The sequence below is a fragment of the Ambystoma mexicanum genome, chromosome 4p (assembly GCF_040938575.1).
Source record: "Ambystoma mexicanum isolate Mex_15411 chromosome 4p, UKY_AmexF1_1, whole genome shotgun sequence".
NCBI classification, from domain to species: Eukaryota; Metazoa; Chordata; class Amphibia; order Caudata; family Ambystomatidae; genus Ambystoma; species Ambystoma mexicanum.
Genome location: NC_090927.1, coordinates 1,149,004,410 through 1,149,024,380, shown reverse-complemented (window position 1 = coordinate 1,149,024,380; position 19,971 = coordinate 1,149,004,410). Strand labels below are relative to the sequence as shown.

At 45.5% G+C, this 19,971-nt stretch overlaps 1 protein-coding gene across 1 annotated transcript in view; it reads left to right on the top strand.

Moving 5' to 3' along the window:
* Positions 1–19,971, top strand: part of AHI1 (Abelson helper integration site 1) — a 2,019,384-nt gene that overhangs the window by 1,701,497 nt on the left and 297,916 nt on the right. Inside the window, exon 20 of the mRNA XM_069606745.1 lies at positions 1,677–1,735. Coding sequence (XP_069462846.1) covers positions 1,677–1,735 — 59 coding nt within the window. The remainder of the gene's footprint in view (positions 1–1,676; positions 1,736–19,971) is intronic.

The window sequence follows — 19,971 nt, the reverse complement described above, 5'->3', positions numbered from 1 at the left end:
GGTGCCTGGTTGTTTCCCTTGGTGTTGTTTCCACAAATAGGTTCCTTGTTTTATCGTGTGTCTTCAGGGTCCTTAATATTGCTTCATAGTAAGGTCCTTAGTACCCGATTCCCTTTTAGTGTTGCTTCATGAAAAGGTCCTTGATATCTGATTTCCTCGACACGTGTTTCTCCAATGGATTTGTATTGGTTCCTCAGGAGGGATGTGAGTAACTTATTGAGAGAGTTTTTGTATTTTTTTCTTGCTTTAGTTGAAGCTTGCTTTGTTAGTTATTTCAACTGGAAAGGAAAACTTGCCAAGGTCCGGAAGTGGGTTGTTAGTAAGTTTTGCATAACAGTGTGTATCTGATAGGTGGATTGATGCCATTTGTAGATAATCTGCTGTATTGATCAGAACAATTTTGCCCCCTTTGTCCACTTGTTTTATTGTAATATCGGGGTTGTTTTTCAAATCTCTGATGGCTTGTGTTTCTTTGTGAGTCAAATTTGACTGTTTTAATGGCCTCATACCTTTGAAGTAGGCCTTCCGGAGGTCATTTCTGACTAGTTGTTGGAAAATGTCTATAGCATTGTCTGCTGTAAAGAAAGGATTACATTTGGATTTAGGTTTGAGGGATGTTGGTGGGGTGAGATAAAGGGAGATATTAATTTCCTCCGCAAATGTTGGTATGGTATGTCGATCTTCATTTTCTTCTAGGTTCATTAAGTCGATAGTGCTTTCTACTAGTTGTCCTGAAAGTAACAATGGTAGTTCTCTGGTTGTTCCCACTGGTTTCAAGATTTTGTTAGTGAAATATTTTTTTCATTTTGAGCACTCGACAAAATTTGAAAAGATCCAAATTGACTTGAAACAAATCCAGACGGTTAGTTGGACAGAATGAGAGTCCTTTGTTGAGGGCTGAGATTAGATCTTTAGATAGTATAGTGTTACTAAGATTAACCACTAGGCCCTCCTGGGTTTTGGATTTTTTGAGCAGGTTGAGACTCCTTGTGTGTTTCTGTTTTCTCCTGAGGCTCCCACTACCTCTCTTTCCTCTTCTGGTTGGCTTCCATTTTTGGAGGTACCGGGCTGGTTTGTTGTTTGGGGGAGAAGTGGTTTGAATGTTGAATATGTTCTGGCAAGTCGGTATCTTCTTTGATATTCTTCTAAATAAGGAAAGGTATCTTCTTCCCTGGTTGTCAGTTGTTGGTGGTGGAACTTTATCTGTTTTGTTTTCACTCTCTGATTCTGCTTCTGAGGAAAGTGGTGTGTTTTGTTGTGCTGGAAGTGGTTTGGTAGGAGGTTTAGCTTGTGGTTTAGTTGGTTTTACTTGTGTTTTTTTGGAAGGAATAAACCCTGTTAAAAAACTTTGTGTCTCGTGATTCCAAAATATCTCTTCAACAGAAATCTGCAGGCGCAACTTGAAAGGTAATATACTTTTTTTCCATGTATTCTTTCCATTCATTGGGCAACCTCAATGGCATCATTACCTTGCAGCCACAGATACTTTAGCACAAATAACTAATAGCTAACAATAGTGAGCTCGCTTCAGGATTGCGAATAGGTGGCAAACATACTCATAGATCGATTTCCATGTTTCCAGTCATTTTCAAATAGTTTATTTAATGTAAAACTTCTAATGAAAAGGGTATATTGGAAGAGCTATTCATATTCTTGGATGCACATTGTTTTTACAGGAACCTTCAGCCCAGTAGGTCATCCGATTGGCCGTTCCCCTTCTTTTGTGCTGCAAATGGTAAGAACATACATTTATTATTGTTTAATGAAAGTATCAGTAAGAACATGTTCAATATATTAAATGAACAATGATAAGGTAACAAAAATGCATGTCTTGACTAATTGGAATTTGTGTTTAAATTAATATATACAACATATATGCTACTAATGTGACTGGCTTGATCTTTCACGCACTGTTCATTTGTATGCTGTAGAATGCAGAAGAAAAACTATGCCCTAAAAAACAAAATCTGTTTTTAAATCCTTGCATGGACAAATTGTCTATTTTCTTTTTACTTTATACAGCATTTCTTTTTTAGACCCATCTAACTCACCTAACTTACACCAGCAACACTGAACCATGACCCTGCGCTGTATATTTCTTTTCGGACATTACTTTAATGGCATGTTGTGTCCTACACGCACACACCCACGAACACCTAAATATACACAATTTTTTACCATTGTGCCCACATTATGTAAAAGTATGCCAATGTACTTTGTTAGAAGATCATTCATTTCCAAGGTAAAATGAAATGCAGAAGAGGATGTAAAAACAGCATATTAGCACAAAACCTCAAATGTTAATATGGGCAACTGTTGACGCTTTGTGGGAGAGTCAGACCCTCTACCACACTGCTTACCTTCACCAAGGTGAGGATTCTTTGGGTAAGTGAACACATGGGTTTTCTGGTTTGCCCTGTTTTAGGTGCACTTAAGCGATTTTGTTAAGAAGGACTTGGGCCTTGTTACCGAAAGGGTGTTATCATTGCTGTTAGTGGTATTTGATCCCAAAGGTAAAATACTGTCTAATGCATAGAGAAAACATTTCTGCTTACTTAATGGTTGAGAGGGCCTATCACTGCATCACCCCAGTTATCACACTAGTAACCTAAATCACCAGACAAATGTTCAATATCTGCCAAGAGTTTGAGAAAGTGCTAAAGTAAGCACAGGACATGTGTTGACAATATGGCATTATTGCTAACACTTTTCTTCCGCAAGCACAGGTATATGGACTATCTTCTTTCCCAATTTACCCTATGAACCACGCTGAAAAGTATGTTCACCCCTTTCACCTTTTGTCCAAAAATCATCTGTACACATACTGCACACCTCCTAGCTGTTTATTTTGATCATATTTTCTACAGAGTATCGCTTGATTTTTCATGGCATGGACACCACTACCTAGCCTTGGTTGGCAAGGCCAACTTGTCTTAATGGACAGTCAGACCTGTTCGAGGTTAAATCTGATGCTTTGGTGGCACAGATCATAACACGCTCCACTGTGGTTGACGCGTGCAGCCATCGGACCACTAGGTTCTTTCAAAGTCGTAACGTAGTCAATTGTCACCATGGAAATGCAGAAAAATGCTCTTGTGTCCAGTGCATATTAACAGAGCGTTTCTCAGTTCCTTATTAATGTTGTTTTCAAAAGGTATAATTCTCAAAGAAATAAACTGGCTGACCCAGTAATTTCAGTATTTTTCTTAATATTTGTATTGCAGAAAGCTAACTGTGATGAATCCAGTGAGGTTGTCACTATTTCACCTGGAAAATCTTCCCTCATGTGGCCAGGGAAAGGCAGAAGCTACCGGACTCTGACTGAGGGGGGTGGCTATCTGTGGGAGAGGACCCCATGAGGGAAGACAACCCTTGGGGAGGCGAAGTAGACTTGCTAGGTCAAAACCGGTATTTTGCCTCTGGTAACACTCGCCTGCCCCTCCACCACCCATTCCTATATGGCATAATATAGTGCACGGGCAGAACCACCAGTCATGACTAATCACCAACCATACCTACATTCCCCTTTACCTAAAGGGTTGGACTGGCCCTTTCGGTCTTTCGGCCCGTGGCTGAACGACTCTGGGGTCCCCTGGGGCCGGTTTTCCGGCAGCCACCTCTGGGCCATTTTTTTTTTAAGTGTGTGTGTGTGTGTGTGTGTGTGTGTGTGTGTGTGTGTGGGGGGGCGCGCGGAGCAGCCGCAGCTCGCGAGCACTATGTGACTCAGAGCAGGCCGTCCGCGGCCAGGCATTCAGAGGGGCTGGGCTGGCTGGTCTGCAGGAGGGAGGGGCCGCACGCCGGCGGCCCTGTCTGCAGACTGTGGTCTGCACGCAATCTTCATTGCAAGGTAACACTAGATGTTACCTTGCTTTGATGATTGTATCTGCATCATAATTTATGATGCATGTGCATAATTCATCACGGACTTGGTCCACTGGGCTCCGCACTCGGGCCGGCACTGCGGTGGCGAGAATGTTACTTTGATCTGTGGGAGGGAGGCAGGCTAAAGCAATTGTAACATCTGCCTCCCTCCGAGTCCTGACCCTGTGGGTTCTGGGGGGCAGGCAGCCTGCCTGCAATGCTCACACTGCAGAGAGCTATGCCAGACTGAAGAGGGAGGCAGCAAGAGGGAGGGACACTTGCGAGAGTCCGGTTCCCGGGAAGCGCAGCCAGGCACAGGGGGACACCGAGCTGCAACTTCTCACCGCTGACCAGGGAGGCCGAGTGAGTCCTGGACCGAGGACACCTCTCCGGGGCAGCTGGCTGCTTCCATGAGTCGGTGCTCTGCAGCACCCCCCGGGCACCATCATGAGCCCCTTGACGCCGCCCTGAGAGACCGGCAGCCCGAGGCCGTAAGGTAAGGGGCCTTCTCATGAGTTCTGCGTGGTGTGCTGCCTGGCCTGCTGGCTGGCTGGTGGTGGTGGCAGGAAGCGCCGGTCCGATGAGGCTTGAAGAGACTGGTCGTGCTGTTGTGGTGAGTGCATAAAGTGCCAGTCAGGGCGATGTACTGAGACGTGCTGATGCAAGTGAAGTGTGGTGCAGGGGTGCAGAGGTAGGCGACTGAGACACACTGCACTCCGTCAGGACTCTGTGGTGGTGGCAAGTATAGCCAGTCCTGGGTGACGCGCTAGAGCCTGCGATGGTGCACTGAGGTGTGAGGGTAGCATGGTGACACACTGGTAACTCCTGAAAGCGGGTGGAGGGGGCTGAGTGTGGTGCGGCGGAGTCGGGGTAAGGCAGCCAGTCGCGCCATAACACTTGTACCCGTGCCTCCCTTCCGCAAGCCCCATGGCCGGTATGAAGGGTCGGTGCTTCGCTGCCGCCCCCTCAGGGGTGTTGGAGGGCGGTCATTACAGGATGTCCCCGCAGATGGAGTGTTGTTTTGATACCTGATTGAACCCTCGGCCCCTGTGAGTGTTCCGGCTTCTGGCTGCCCCCTCGACACCGCCCATCTGCTCCTTGTGAAAGACTGTCCGCTCCAGGGCGAAGGCTGCACGCTTATAACACGTTCCATATAACAGAGCTTGCGCAGGGATAGCGTGACTTGCCACCCATGTGCAATTCACCACAATAGTGCAATGCCTTGGCAACGCAGCAGTGCCCCTCTGTGCTGAAATAGCCAATGCCGTGATTGTTGTTACAGCAAAAAGCCTAACACCTTGTTAACAAAACACGAACATCAGTGACTTTGAAGAAATCTGGGAAATGGCATGACTTTCTGCACACACGGTTTACACTGCAATACACGGGTTGAAAACATGCTCCTGAAATGGCCATTGGCGCATGTAGGGGGGGTCTTGCGCCCTACACACGCCCCTCTCGCCTGCAAAGCATCTACCTGCCACCCTGCCCCCAGGAGCCTCCCTTTCCTGGGCAGCCGAGGTCTAGGTTCCACGCTGCCCCATCCCAGCTTGGCACGAGCCATGAGAAGCTCTCTCGCCTCCTCACCTGGCCTGTCACCTTGGCTAGCTGGTGTCTTGGCGCTGCAGGGCCGAGGGGCAAGGGCCTGAGGCTGAGCTGGGGCCGGCAGAGTAACATATTTCACACTAGTTGCTTCACTTTGCAACTGCTGGCTTCAACCTGTGCCTGGGAGCTGGGGCAGCCTCGGACTGGCCTGTAGGACAATAGGCCCAGGGCCAGGGCCAACCAAAAACATAAAATGCTGGTGTGGCCCCGTTTTTTTGGCCAAAGTGGGACCCTTATTGGCCCATGTGGGCCAGTTTGATGAGTTAATTCACACTGCGAGTAGTAGTTTTGACCAGTGTTGCTGAATAAATATTCTTTAAAATGTACAATTTGCATGTCACTTTATCTAAAAGCTCCCCCTGGGTACTATTCAAACAGTATCGCAAAAGGAATGAAAAGCCATTTGCAACTGCAGGCTACTTTTTCTTTGGTGTCTGAGACAATTGCATGGCTCAGTCTGACCCCGGATGATAGCTAGCCTTTGTTGCTGACTGTGTGCACTTAGGAAGCACCCCACAGTGTCTTTGTCGAGGGCATAAGGGCATTGGTATCCTGAAAGGGGCCAGGCACAGGCGGTGATGTGTAAATTGGCTGTAGAGGCGTTGTCTGGAGGGAGGGGTCCGATGTTACTCTGTGAGATGCAGTAGTTGTTCTTCGAAGAGTGTGATTGGACGTGAAGTGTTGGGGCACACAATTAAAATAGGGTGCCAAGGGCAAAAACCAGTGGCACAACCATTACACCAGGGCAACAAATTCATACAAGCCCACATCGGTAGCCCACAGTTTGGGATCCATCCGGATTCCTTCTGCCGCTACAGCCCTCTCGGTCTTGCCCGGCCGACTCGGCACCAAACTTTCTGCTACTGCAGGAAATGTGGAACACAGGGAAGGCGTCTTTTGGTGTAGTACCGCAGGCTTTATTTATTATTTTTTTGTATTTATTTTGCATTTTGAAAGCGCTTACACTCACACCCCAGGGGCATCGAGGCGCAGGTGCTGTTAAAGGAATATGTCTCTTAGTTGCGTATTTATAACGCGCTTAATACCCGTAGGTTTCTAAGTGTGGACCCGGGGATCGAACCTGTGTTGCTTTGTGTCGTCTTGTTTCCAAGGCGGGCTTGCTAACTTAGTAACCTCTCGCTAAACCTCATTCCGGTTTCCCTAAAACCCCCTCCTATCCGACCATTGTCACCCTACTCTACCCCTCCTTCCCTGCTGGGGTTGCGGAGCCCTGTATAAGCATTGACTTGTAGCAGGTCCCAAAACCACAGTGGGGGTGGTTGGTTCATGCTACTCCTGCTCCTCGGAGTTGTGGACGGACCCTGTCACAGAACTGTATGCAAAGTAATGTTATTTTATGAGTTGTGTTGTAATGTAACAGACACATGAACCCTCCATACGTAGCATTTTCTGACCTCTCCCTAAACTTCATTCCGGTTTCCCTATCCCCCTCCCCTCCTATCCAACCATCGTCACCCTAACCCTCCTTCCCTTCTGAGGTTGCGGGGCCCTGTATAAGCATTGACTTGCAGCAGGCCCAAAACCGCAGTGGGGGTGGTTGGTTCATGCCACTCCTGTGCCTCGGAGCTGTGGACGGACCCTGTCACAGAACTGTATGCAAAGTAATGCTATTTTATGAGTTGTGTTGTAATGTAACAGACACATGAACCCTCAATATGTAGCATTTTCTGTAAAAGTCATGAATTAACGCGATTCACGGATGATGGTTTGAGGGCCACTTTTTGGGGGCGAGTGGTGCGCCACTTTTTTTTTGTTGTCCGGGCCTATTTCTTGTCCCAGTCCGACCCTGTTTACCTATTAACACTTGGACAAGGTAGAGGACTGGAGTAATGAGGATCACTAGAAACAGAAAGCAGACGCTGCATTCTAGTTGATGGAAAAGGTTACCAGGTGCCGAGAGGTTTAAATGCACCACAACTGGAGAGAAGGAGAGACTCACTGCTTGCGACGTCGGTCAGGACACCGGATGAGAGCAGGCTGCAGTGTGGAGCGGAGAAGCTGCTGGAAGTTCTGTCCAGGGAAGTTGAGAAGTGGAAGGTTTGCCACGCTTGTGCTGCGGACTGCAGCAGCTGTCAAGTAGGAAAGGAGACAAGACAGGAACCGGAGAACCGACGCAACACTCTCCCAGCCGACAAACAAGCAGCAGTGAGAACGGTGAGATGTGAGGGACACCAAAGCCGCCGACAGAGACCGATAAACCCATAGAGAGAAGTTGGTTCACCGGGGTGCTTCATGGCCGATGCTGCGTACCATTTAAAAACCTGGTAAGCCCTAACAAGGGAGCTGATATACCGGGAAAAGTGAGCGAAGAGACAAAGACTACTGAAAAGGGGTCGCTGACCCAATACCTGAAATGTATAGTAAAAGGATCTTGGCACTGTATAAATAAGGTTATTGTTGATGAGAAGTGTTAGTCCAGAACTTGCACCCACATACTCTGTGAAATAAGAAAGGCCTGTCAGGAGAGTAAACCAGGCATACAGCAAGTCTGGTACCCACACCCAAGTAATGAGATAAGAAAGTCCTGTCAAGAGAGTAAACCAAGCATACAGCAAGTCTGGGAACCGCACCCAATCAGGATTGTTGAACTTGAGAAAGGGGGGGAAACACTACCCCACATTTGTGGAAACTATGGGAAGGGAGTCTCCCCCTCCCCTGTAATTGTGGAAATTGGGAAATATCTGAACTGTGAAAAAGCTAAGAGAGCTCAGGGGCAGAAACACACCCCTTGAGTTTGTGAATTGTGACAACCTTGAAGGGAAGGGTCATCCCCCTTCAGATTTTGATAAACTGTGTAAACTAGAGGAAACGCAAGGGAAGAGGCGTCCCCTTGAGATTGTGGAGTATATTAATGTGACATTGAAAGCCAGAGAAATCCAGCGGAAGGGAAGGCCCCCCCCTTTCCTGAGGGAACTTTATTGGTTTTATTTTACACTTTAGAACTTAGTTTGAAACTTTGGAAAGAAGCTGCAAGTGTTAATCTAAAAGACATACCCCACTTCAAGTTATATTACGTTTAGTGTCTGAGGATCAGGTTGGGAGTTTGGACCCAGGATAGAGAACTATTTGTTTTGGACATTCTGACACAGACGTTACTTAGCATTGTTCAGGCAGGGAAACCCCTCCTAGAGTTAGGGATAGGTAGGATTTCCTCCAACTCCATTTTTACTTTAATAAAAGTCTTAAACACTGTGTTTGAGTCTTACTCTTGATTCCTTACACAACACTCAGTTACTAAAGTGCTCTCAGTAGATATCAGTAATGTGGATTATATCTGGGCACAGGGAAAACATGAGGTACAATGTCTTCCCCACTATTTCAGTGTTCATGGTGGGTGAAGTTGGTTACTTTTGGCCGATGCCCCCTTTCAAACCATCTGAAATCCTGTTGGATGTGTAACTGCTTTCGTTTAATTTTCTGTGTCGTCTATTGATATCTATGGCAAATACAGTGCTTGTTATATGGGAGAGGATGAGTCCAAGGTGGAGGAGCCTCCAATGATGACGAGCTTTGAGTTGTGCTTTGCTAAATGGATTACCACTAGGTGTATGACCAAAATGTAGGTATCCTTAAAATAATGGTTGTTTGGTAAAGTCATGGCAGGAAATAAACATGCTTGCAAGCCAAAAATAACGATAATGAAAAGAAACTGAAACAAAAAGTCAACAACAACTTTTAAGAGATACCCAAGGTGTGACAACAGTGGCATCAGAGATGATTCCTGCACACCCATAACGGGTGACCGCCGCAAAAGGCGGTCTGTCACCTGCCCCACTACCCCGAATAACCTTTGTGACCAGATCAGGAACGTAACCCTGTTAATGTGTTGGGGCCTTCCTGACCTGGGTTAGGCGGCCTACCAAGGTGTATGCCAGAGCCGATCCTACCCCCAACGCGGGATGAGGTAGTTGGGAGGGCCTTGTCACTGAACCTCTAATCATGCCTTGTATGTTGACCTTTGTGTTGCATCCGATCACCCAATGCCTTTGCCGTCTTGTTTCTGTCCAGCTTTGTGTTTCAGGACTTCAAGAACCATCAGGCCTCTGGTAGCTGAGAATAGAAAATAAAAGCTTAAACTTCAGCTTGGTCTATGTTGTGAACTCTCACTGTTGTTGTTCAAGCTGGCTCAGCACTCAGGCGCAGACCAGCTGTGGAGCCATTATATGGTCCAGGTGGAGCTTTAAACAGTCTACAAGAGTTTTCTAAAAAATAAATGCCTCAAAAAATTAATCTCATGTCCTGCAGTTTTTGGGGACCCGTTCCTCAGGCCAGCAGCTACATGGAAGACGTCATATCAAGAAGCCCTGGCTACAGCACTGGACTGGCACCTGGACACAGATCCCCACAGAAAATGGTTGGCTGTCAGGGTTCTGGAAGCCTGCTTAATTAATTGTTCATATCATGTAGAACAAGGATGAACAGAAATAAAAGTATGTGAATGTATTTATAGCCCTAAAACCTGATTCAAAATGTGGTGAAGAAAGATATTTTCCTGGCTAGTACTGTATACCCGATTGAATTTATTTGCAGTAAGTAATGCTCTTTCGAAATATTTATTTTATAGATTACGATTTTGATGTGCTTATACCACATGTAATTGGAAACAAAATGGACAATTCATATCTTTTTGGACTGTCTTCGCCCTGCTAGATACATGATATGTATTGCTGTCTACGAAGGCTTACACATTCTTGAATGGGCTTGAATCTATTGCACCTTTGATAAGCAAATTAAACCAAGGGCTCAGTAGCATGCAAAGTTAGAGCAATATCAAGATAAGATGGTGCCAAGTAGAGGGGTGTGCTGTCAGAGGGGAATACCCCCCTACTGTGACATTTTGGTCTACTCTCATTTGCAAATAAGACTTCAAGTGACATCAAACAGAATAAAAGCAAACATCCGTCAACAGTAGATGTTGGCCAAAGGCAGACAGTTGTTATGTAGTTACATTCCGAGAGCAATTAAGCAATGACAACATTACCTGCTGGAAAACTGTCCTTGTAGTTCATTCAAATGAACGGTTCTCTGCCATAAATCCACCTGTTGAAGGCCCCGCCAACCAAAAAAAGGCTGCGTCTTTAAGGCCAATTTTGTGTGGCCTTCAGCAGTCTGGATTATTACTCTTTGGGGGAGAGAGGGAGTAAACACCCTGAACACCTCAGGGAGCCTTTCCCCCACCTGCTCCACCTCCTCTTGGGCTGGTGGTATTTCCTTTGTTTCTATCTATCGGGGCAGGGCTTTCCCGCCCCTTCACTTCCCTGCCACAAACATTGCACCCATGTCTCTCCACACTCGCACACACAGACACCCTCTTTCCACCTGCCCCCTCAACCTGGTCATTATGACCACAACTTCCCTCTTCCTAGCATGCACTGTCAGACTCTGACCGCTCTCGTGTGGGGATTCGTCATTCTGTCTTTTTTGCCTGCAGTCAATAGATTGCAGACAAAAGACCTAATACCAAGTTAAAATGTGAAATGTTTTTTAAAGAACTGACGCAACTACTTGAAGAGACCAAGCTCCCTGGAGTGTGTGGCTGGCTAACTTTCGCTAGACACACTGGGGCAAGAAACATCACAGTAGGTGAGACAAAACACAGGAGCATCAACTGTTTCCTTACTGAGATATTTATAATATTTAGTGCAGCTTTGAGGGTAACCACACGGGGCATCGCGACAAAACAGGTGGAAAAGGCTGTGATGGTACTGAACAAATATAGTAGTGCTATATCAAGATTTGCAAGAAGCAAGGGTTATTGGGCCTCCAGTGTAACAATAAAAGCGTACATGCTTAAAGCTAGAATGGCTGCACTCGACGGCACAGAAATATGGGGCTTTATGAATATTAAATCCCTAATAACTGGAAGATTGCTTGCTTAAAAATATACTATGGGTTCCATTGACCACGCCCTCAATCCCACTGTTCATGGAGCTTAATTTACGTAACATTGACATAGTTTCTTACATGAAAGCAACCATTAGTATATTGGGCAAGAATCTGCTCCCCAGATTTAGGAAACTTTTGAGATGCCCTGAAAGCACTACTAGCTCATGAAAGGGGGAAAACCTTCCAGGGTGCCGACATGTGAAAAAACTTTGTTATGAGATAAATCACATGGAATACTGGGATACACCTAAAGTATTGAACCCAGCTTCGAACGACTTAATAAAAGCGGTCTGCGTGCTGGAAGATGCACTCAAAATATATTATTCCACTTTACACCTATTGAGGGGAAGAAATGGAGATTGGCTATGAGCGATAACTTAATTATGTGAAGCCCTGATTTGCGAGGTCACGGTATGTTAGATTTAGGATTGGTATTCTCCCGCCAGCCCAACTTAAACAATTGGGATTCTGAAGTTTCCGATAAATGTTGCCATTGTCAAAACATAAGGGAAAACGAAACACATTTTTTTTCTTATCTGCCCTGCATATCTAACCCTTTGAAAGATGTACTTGAGACCAGTGTGCATTGCCTCTGGGGTCTGATGTACAATAGAGACCATGACTTTGTGCAGTAGCAACAATCTTACATAGAGCATGCCAAGTCTGGCAACGTAAAGTACACAGCAAGGGGAAAAGTGCTCAGTAAGCCAAGATGCTGCCAATCCTTGAAACAAATAGCTATGTCTAATAAAAATGGATTGTTATGCAGCGAACCATGCTGCCTTTTGTTGTTCCAACACTTGCAATTTTTGTAGTGCGACCAGACTTATGTTTTTGTCATTGTATGTTTGTTTGTGAGCTCCCTGAAACGAGTCTATTTGTACTGTTTTACCCGTGGCCTTCTGACAATTTTAAATTATGTTCATATATATATATATATGTGTGTCAGTTTTAATTCTATTGGTGTACTACTGTGTGATTTTTATCAATGCTTACCTGATGACAGTTTTCCAAAATGGTGATAAACTTGACAAAATACTTAAAATTGTTCCTGGGATAGATGGAGTCTGGGGAGAAACTGCTAGTAGTGTGCAGCATTAGGGAACAGGGCTTGTGATGAGCGTGTCAGCTGTAACAATGGAATATACAGTCTTTCCACTGGCATTTTAGCAACAGTGGGCAGGAATCACTTTTTTGTAAAACCCCAGAGGATGGCCATCCAAAGGGCCAAAAGTAGCTCAAAAGACACTATACAATCTCTTCTTTTGTATTGAAGTGCCTGTTGAACTGCAGTATTTCACCCAGTACTGTGCATCACTTACCATTATCTTTTTTTTGACACATGGGGACAAATGTGTTTCTGCCATATGCATCATCTACCCCTGTTGTGCATTCTGTTATTTCAGCCATATGACACTGGCTGTCAGAGGGTCAGCTTCCTGGAACTGCTACACAGAAAGTGTGCCCTCTAGCTGAAACGTATGGGCATAAGTAGGGTAAGGTCACGTAATGCGGAAGCAATTGTATGAAATCTACACAATTAAAAATGGCATACAGAAGTTAAAAGCACATTTTAGTCCAGTTGAAAACTTGACTATGAGAAAAGGGCGCATCCTTTTTAAAAATGTTATCAATGTGGTTGATTTTAATTTATTTTATTAATATGGTTGATTTGAATTACACATCTTTCACATCTAAACAGTCATACTTTCATGATTAAAAGTTAAAAAAATGGCTTCCAAAATGGCCGCCGGCAGGAGAGCAACGTAATTGCAGCTCTCCTGTCCCCCGACTCGTCTCAATCCTGAAAGAACCGCAATAATTCCCTCCCCGGCTGTGGATTGGAAGAGCAGTGGAACAGACCTTGGAGGAGCCATGTTGGACTTGAGATCGGGGCCGAATTCAAGAGGATACAGTGCGACTCACACGATCATCGAGCAAGCAGCGGCGTGGGAAAACAAGCGGGTGTTCCCGGGAAGGCGAAGCAGGCTGGCTGCTGAAGAGAGAAGGAGCGGACCAGTGCAGCCCCAGGGAAGCGGAGGGATGGTGCAGAAGAGCGTAGGTACCTGCAGTGTCCCGTCAAGGAATGTGGAGGAGTTTGAAAGAGGGACAGCCACCGGGCACCCCCAGGAGACCAGGACAAGTGACGAGCCTGCCGTAGCTGAAGGGGAATGTCGCTAGAAGATATCAGGCTCCCAGAGAAAGGCTGTCGGACCCTTGCGTGGAACAAGGAGGTGGGAGGAAAGATCCGAGGAGGCGGAGGAGCTGCAGAGCGAGCGCAGCAGGGAGGACTCCCAAAGGAAGCAGAGGACAAAGGAAGGCGCTTCAGGAGAACCACGAGGGAGAGGCGCTCCGACAAGATGAGCAGGGGTGAACCAGCTGAGGCTCAGTAGGAACTCAGGAGCCCAGTGTGGGGTGGAGGGGAGCGGCTGACCAGGAACAAGGAGACAAGGCACCATGGCACCCCATTAAGGGGAGGGGAGAAAGCCATATTGAAATTTGAGTCGAGGTGGAGGGGGGCAAGGAAAAATCTGCCTAGAAAGCCCGGGGAGCTATAAGCCATCAACTACCTGAGGGAAAGAGAAAAGGAGGGCCGTGTTGACAATCCTGCCAGTCAACCTCCATAACAACATTGTGGGAACCTAATAGAGCTCCCTTGGCACTCACTCCCACCACCAGGAAGAGAGTCCCCTCTGGGGGCCAAATAACTGGGGCATAGTGAGTGGGGTAATGTGGAGAACCCTGGTGAAATAGCGGCCAGCCCCAATGACGGGGGCAATACCGTTCCAAACAGGAGGAGAAGAGAACCAGTGCTGCCCTGATCTACATTTGATGACAGTGAAAGGCGTCCCCAGGGTGTGAGAAGCTGCGAAGGATCCAGAAATCGAGCTACAAACTTGGAAGACTGGCTTAGGTAACAAGCTAAGAAGAGCCCAACAACTTGGGGAAAGGGCCCCTTCAAGACCAGTGTTCCACCTATCACTAGGAAAGGCTAAAGTGGAAGATGGTGAAAAATAGGGAGAAGGAGACCCAGCCTTGATAAAACCGTACACAGAAACCCCTGTAAGGTGCAATTAAAAAAAATGTGTGAAGAGACACAGGATCCAGGGCTGAAGGGGAAAGTACCCCGAAAAGACTGGAACTCATGGAACACCAAGATGAAGACCAAGAGGTTACACGCGATATACTAAAACAATATTTCCAGGACTTCGGGAATAAAATTGCAGAGACAGTCCAAGCACAACTGGACAAGATGCATGAGGATTTGGCCTCAACCTTACACGAGATAAAAGGCGATGTTAATAAACTGGTGGAAAGAGTGGACACTAACAAGACTGCACTACAGGAACTCGCAGAAGATGTGCGGAAAATAGACAAACTAGTTGAGTACCTAGCGCAAGCAACACACAACTTGGAATTACAGACTGAGGACCTAGAAATCCGGTCCAGGAGATCGAACATTATGGTGGTGGGCCTGTCCGAAGAAGTACAAGATAAGGACCCTAAGGAAGCAATTTTGCGAATATTTACTGATTTGGCAGAGTCGAAAGATGGCGCTGAACTGGGACTAGACCAGGTTAATAGAGTTGGCCCATTGAGGAAACAACCAGGGGTGAGACCGAGAGACGTCTTGGCGGCAATACATGACTACTTCCACAAAGAAGAAATACTGGGGGCAGCAAGAAAGGTGAAGCAGTTGTTTTATAATGGCTCAGAGCTGCAACTCTTCCAGGATTTGTCCCAAATAACACTGATCAAGAGGAAAGAAGTGGGTCAGGTGGTGACCTTTCTTCGCGATAGACATTTGGTATCGCTGGACATTCGACTTTGGCATGGTTTTCGAGCGGAATGGAAGGCAACACTGGATTTTGTCCTGCAGGGAAGGAGCAAGTATCACTGGAAATATAGATACTACTAGAGTTCGCGTAAGAAATGGCTAGGAGGGAAGGACTAATAGTCATGTCCCTGAATATTAATTGGATGAACTCACCCCTGAAGAGGAAGAAGTTGGAAAGGTTCCTCCAAGGGGACAAACCTGATCTCCTGACCTTACAGGAAAAACATGTCCAAGCTAGCGACACACACAAAATAAAGATCCAGGGTTACCGACAGATCTTCCAGTCCAATGGGGGGAATAAAAAAGGAGCAGTATTAATTGCGGTGCAGAACAGTCTCGACATCAATGTTGAGATCTGGGAAAAAGATACGATGGGGAGATACATGGTGGTCACTCTGCAAGGGACGGGGGAACTATATACAGTGGCCACCGTATACGTACCCAACACAGGTCATAATGTTTTATACAGAAAATCTTAAGCAGGGTGGAAAAAGTTTCTAATGGACGGATCATACTATCAGGAGATTTTGATATAGCCTGGGACCCGGAGGTGGACAGAAGCGGTGGAAGGGTGGGCATGCATTTCAGACCCTCGAGAAAATTGGGTGAGAGAATAGAGAGACTCCCTTTGGTGGATGCTTGGAGGGAAAAGAGGGGGATACTAAGAGAGATACTTTCTTCTCTCATGTGCACAAGACATCCTCCAGAATAGACTACATCTGGGTGTCATGGAATTTGTTAGGCATGGTCCTAGAAATAGAGGTAGGAGCAATATCAATATCAGATCACACCCCACTTAACGCTGATAGTGAAAATGAATAACGAGACGCCCGGGTTATGTAAGTGGAAATATCCAGCTTATATTTTTAAAGACAAAATATTAAGAGAGGAACTACGGAAGAACATTGAGGAATTCTTTGTTGATAACAAAACGGAAGATACGAAGCAGCATGTAAGGTGGGACGCTTTCAAAGCAACAATAAGAGGTAGGATTATTACAATAAAAGTTTGAAGAGACAAAGAGAGAAGGGGCCTAGAGAGGGACCTGGAAGAACAGCTGAAAATGGTCCTGGCAAACATGGGAGTGGGAGCTAGTGGGAAATCTTGTAGAGAGTACAGGGCTATAAGGGGGCAACTAGAAATGTTATAGTCGAGGGAAGCAGAACGTGCACTGCTGTACCTCAAGCAGACATACTGTGTCAAGGAGAATAAATCAGATGGGCTTATTAGCAAGGCTACTCAGGAAGGAGGAAAAGGCAAGAACCATATTGAAAATTAAACAGAGAGGGAAGTGAGAGTACAGAGACGAATGACATTATCCAGGAATTCACGTAATACTACACAAAACTATACAAATCGGATAACTCTGTAGAGCAGGTATAACTGAATTACCTTGAGGGTTGTGACCTTCCAGTCATAACTGACCAAGAGAAAATGGAGTTAGAACTAGATATAATGATAGAGGAAGTACGTAGGGCTATAATATAACTCCACACCAATGAATCAGCAGGGCCAAACAGCTTTTTGGCTGACTTTTATGTTTGTTTGTTTTATTATTTTTACTGCGCACCACACCCGTGGGTATCAGGGCGCAGAGCGTAAGATAACTTAAAGCTTGGTTACATAAGGAGGTAATACAGTACAATATCAAGCAATGCATGCGTTTACAAACAGGCTGCAGAACAATATGCCATACATAGGGGAATGATTATATACAAAAGCTAGCCACAGGTACATATAGAATAACAAGTCAATACCTAAATTATATACAGGTAGCAGCAGTAAGATCAATTAAGATACGTCATACTCAGGTTTTATTTATCAGTCTTTGAGCCATGTTATAAATGTTATGGTGGAAGGTCAGGTAAGGTTGGTCTGCTCTTAATGGTGGAGGTAGGGCGCTCCAAAATTGGGTTGCCTTGACCGTAAAACTATTGCCTCCGACTCTGGATAGCTTTCATCTTGGGACTTGCAGGCAGTTGGTATTAGATAGCCTTGTGGTTCTTCTGGAGGATTTTCTAATGAATCTTTCAGTCAGATAGCAAGGTGCAGCATTGTTCAAACATTTGAGTGTAAGTCAAGCTGTTTTTAAATTGATTTTGGCCAGTTATTGGCCCTTCTAATCTGAGAGATGTGTTCTCTCCTGGCAATTCCTAGTGCTGCTCTCAAGGCATTATTCTGGAGAAATTAGGTTTTCTTTATGGTTTGTTTGTAAGCTCCTATGTACAACGCATTACAGTAGTCGGGCTTGGATAGAATAAGCGCTCTAGCCAAGGTTAAACAACTGTTGTCGGATAAGAAGTGTTTACCTGCTCTGATCAATTTGTAAGTATAAGCCGTGGCTGAGGCCATGACGTTTACTTGCTTGCGGAAGGACATGGTGAAGTCGAGGTAAAATCCTAAGGTTTTTACCTCCTTAGCAACAGTGATGATGTTATTATCGATGTTGGAAGCTGTGTAGTTCGGGCCTCATTTTTTGAGGGGGGAGGTCGTGCCCAGGATGACGATATCTGTCTTTTCATCATTCAGGCATAGTCCATGGGTAGCCATCCATGCCTGGATGATGATATACACACCCTATTCACTAAGGCCAAATCCTTGTCATAGTCCCCAGTAAGTGGTAGGAGGATCTGAGTATCATCTGCATAGATAGTGTAGGTGATACCAAGATGATCCAGGTCATCGAAAAGGGGCTTAGTGAAAATTTTGTATAAGGTGGGTGAGAAACAAGAGCCCTGGGGTACTCTGCAGGTAATGGGGATGGGATCTGCGGCTGCTGTAGGAGAGAAGACTCTCATAGTCCGATTGCTTAGAAAAGATTGTATCCATGCAATAGCTTCTACCGAGAAGAGTGCGGCAGAGTCCAAATGGCTACCAAGGACCCTGTGGTCCACAAGGTTGAATGCCGCTGAGAGGTCAAGAAGGAGAAGGGCCAATTTTTCGTTGTCCCTGAGCTCGTCTATCTGAGCTTTCAAATCTATTAAGGCTGTTTCTGTCCCATGCTGTGGCCGGAAACATGACTGTCATGCTCCTAGTAGTAAGTTAGATTCAAGGTGTTTTTTGTATTTGTGAGTAGGCCATCTTGTCAATGATTTTCAAAAGAAAAGGGTCAGTCGTAATCGGTCGGTAATTAGTGGGTGTAGCTGGATTGAGGGTCTGTTTTTTTAATAGTGGTATAACCCAAGATTCTTTGAGGTTAGTTGGGATCATGCCTGAAGAGAAGGAGGCATTAATAAGTTTAGTCATGAAAGGGGCCAGGTCTCCGGCTGCAGCCTTTATAAGTTGGGTAGGGCATTGATCGCCCTGGCAATTGGAAGGTGATAGAATCGCTTTTTCTGTTTCAAGTATGGCCACCTTAGAAAACTTGAAACGTAATGGGTCGGCTGTGTTATTGAGAGGCTCAGGGATAGCAATGTGTAGTGAGCTACCAGTTAAAGTGGCCTTTTTCTTGGCAATTTTAGACTGGGGGTAGTAACTTTATTGGCGAGTGCTTGCTGTATGTTAGAGCACCATACCTTGTCTTTAAAAGGAGTTGTCGGGCATTGTGATGGGAACTTCTAACTCTTTCAAGATAACAAAAAGCTCTTTCGTGTTTGATTTGGCCTGTGATATTCTGGCATTATAAGTTTCACGTTTGGCCAGAATTATCTCCTTTTTATAAAGGGCTGTTATGGTCCTGAGATTGGTCTTCTTTTCGTCAGATGGTGATAGTCTCCAGGAGGCCTCACATTGTCTTTTTTTTATTCTTAGTGTTTTCAGGTGAGGAGTGTACCATGTCTTAAGATGGGCTTTCGGCTTACTTTTTCTCATTTTGAGAGGCACTATTAAGTCAAGAGATGAGGACATAATTTTATTCTACTCTTTGACCTATGCGTCTGGCCCCATATTATCAGGGAGTGCATTGAGAGTAGGGAGGATGAGGGGGAGTAAGTTCTCGCAGGTGATATTCTTTTTACTCCTTGTGGGTACAGGTGGTGCTAACACTGTCGACATGGAAATCAGATTTTCAGTTGCTAAGGAAAAGGTTACAAGGTGGTGATCTGTCCAGATCTGATGATCTATGGATAAAATGGTGGCATTGCAGTTGTAATCTGCTACCCAGTCCAGTATTCTCCCTTTGTAGTGAGTCGGGAGGAGCACTCTCTGGGTAAGGCCTAATTCGGTTAGTATGTTGTTAAACTCTTGTTGCATGTGTACCCTTCAAGTCATTGAAACCTAAGTTCATGTCCCCTAATAGGAGGGTTTGAGGGAAATGTTTTAGATTGTTGGAGAGTATGTTGGAGATGTCTTCTTCAAAGGTTCCGATTTGGCCTGGGGGTCTATACATAAGGTGGATAGTGAGCGTCTGGGTATTGTTGATGGTGAGTTTAGCTGTGAGGTTTTCACATGAATTAATATCATGGGCAGGAGCCAGTCTGATGGGTAATGTTGATTTAGCAATCAGTGCTAAAGCTCCTCCTCGCACTTCATTTCAATCTGATCTAAGGATGGTATAGCCTTTGGGAATGGCTAGCGAAAGTGCAGGGCCTGCAGCGGCATGAAACCATGATTCTGTCACTGCTAGGAAGTCAAGGTTATCTAGTTGTATGATCTCAGTTGCGTGCGCGACTAGAGATCTAGCATTTAACAATGCGCCCTTGAGGGCTATATTAGAAGGTGTAGTAGTGCGTCCTTCCATACTTTGGGTTTTAGAGGTGATGTGGTAATGTTTCGCTTGGATGCGAAGGGGGGGGCTGAGGAGGCATTTCTTTTTATTGATA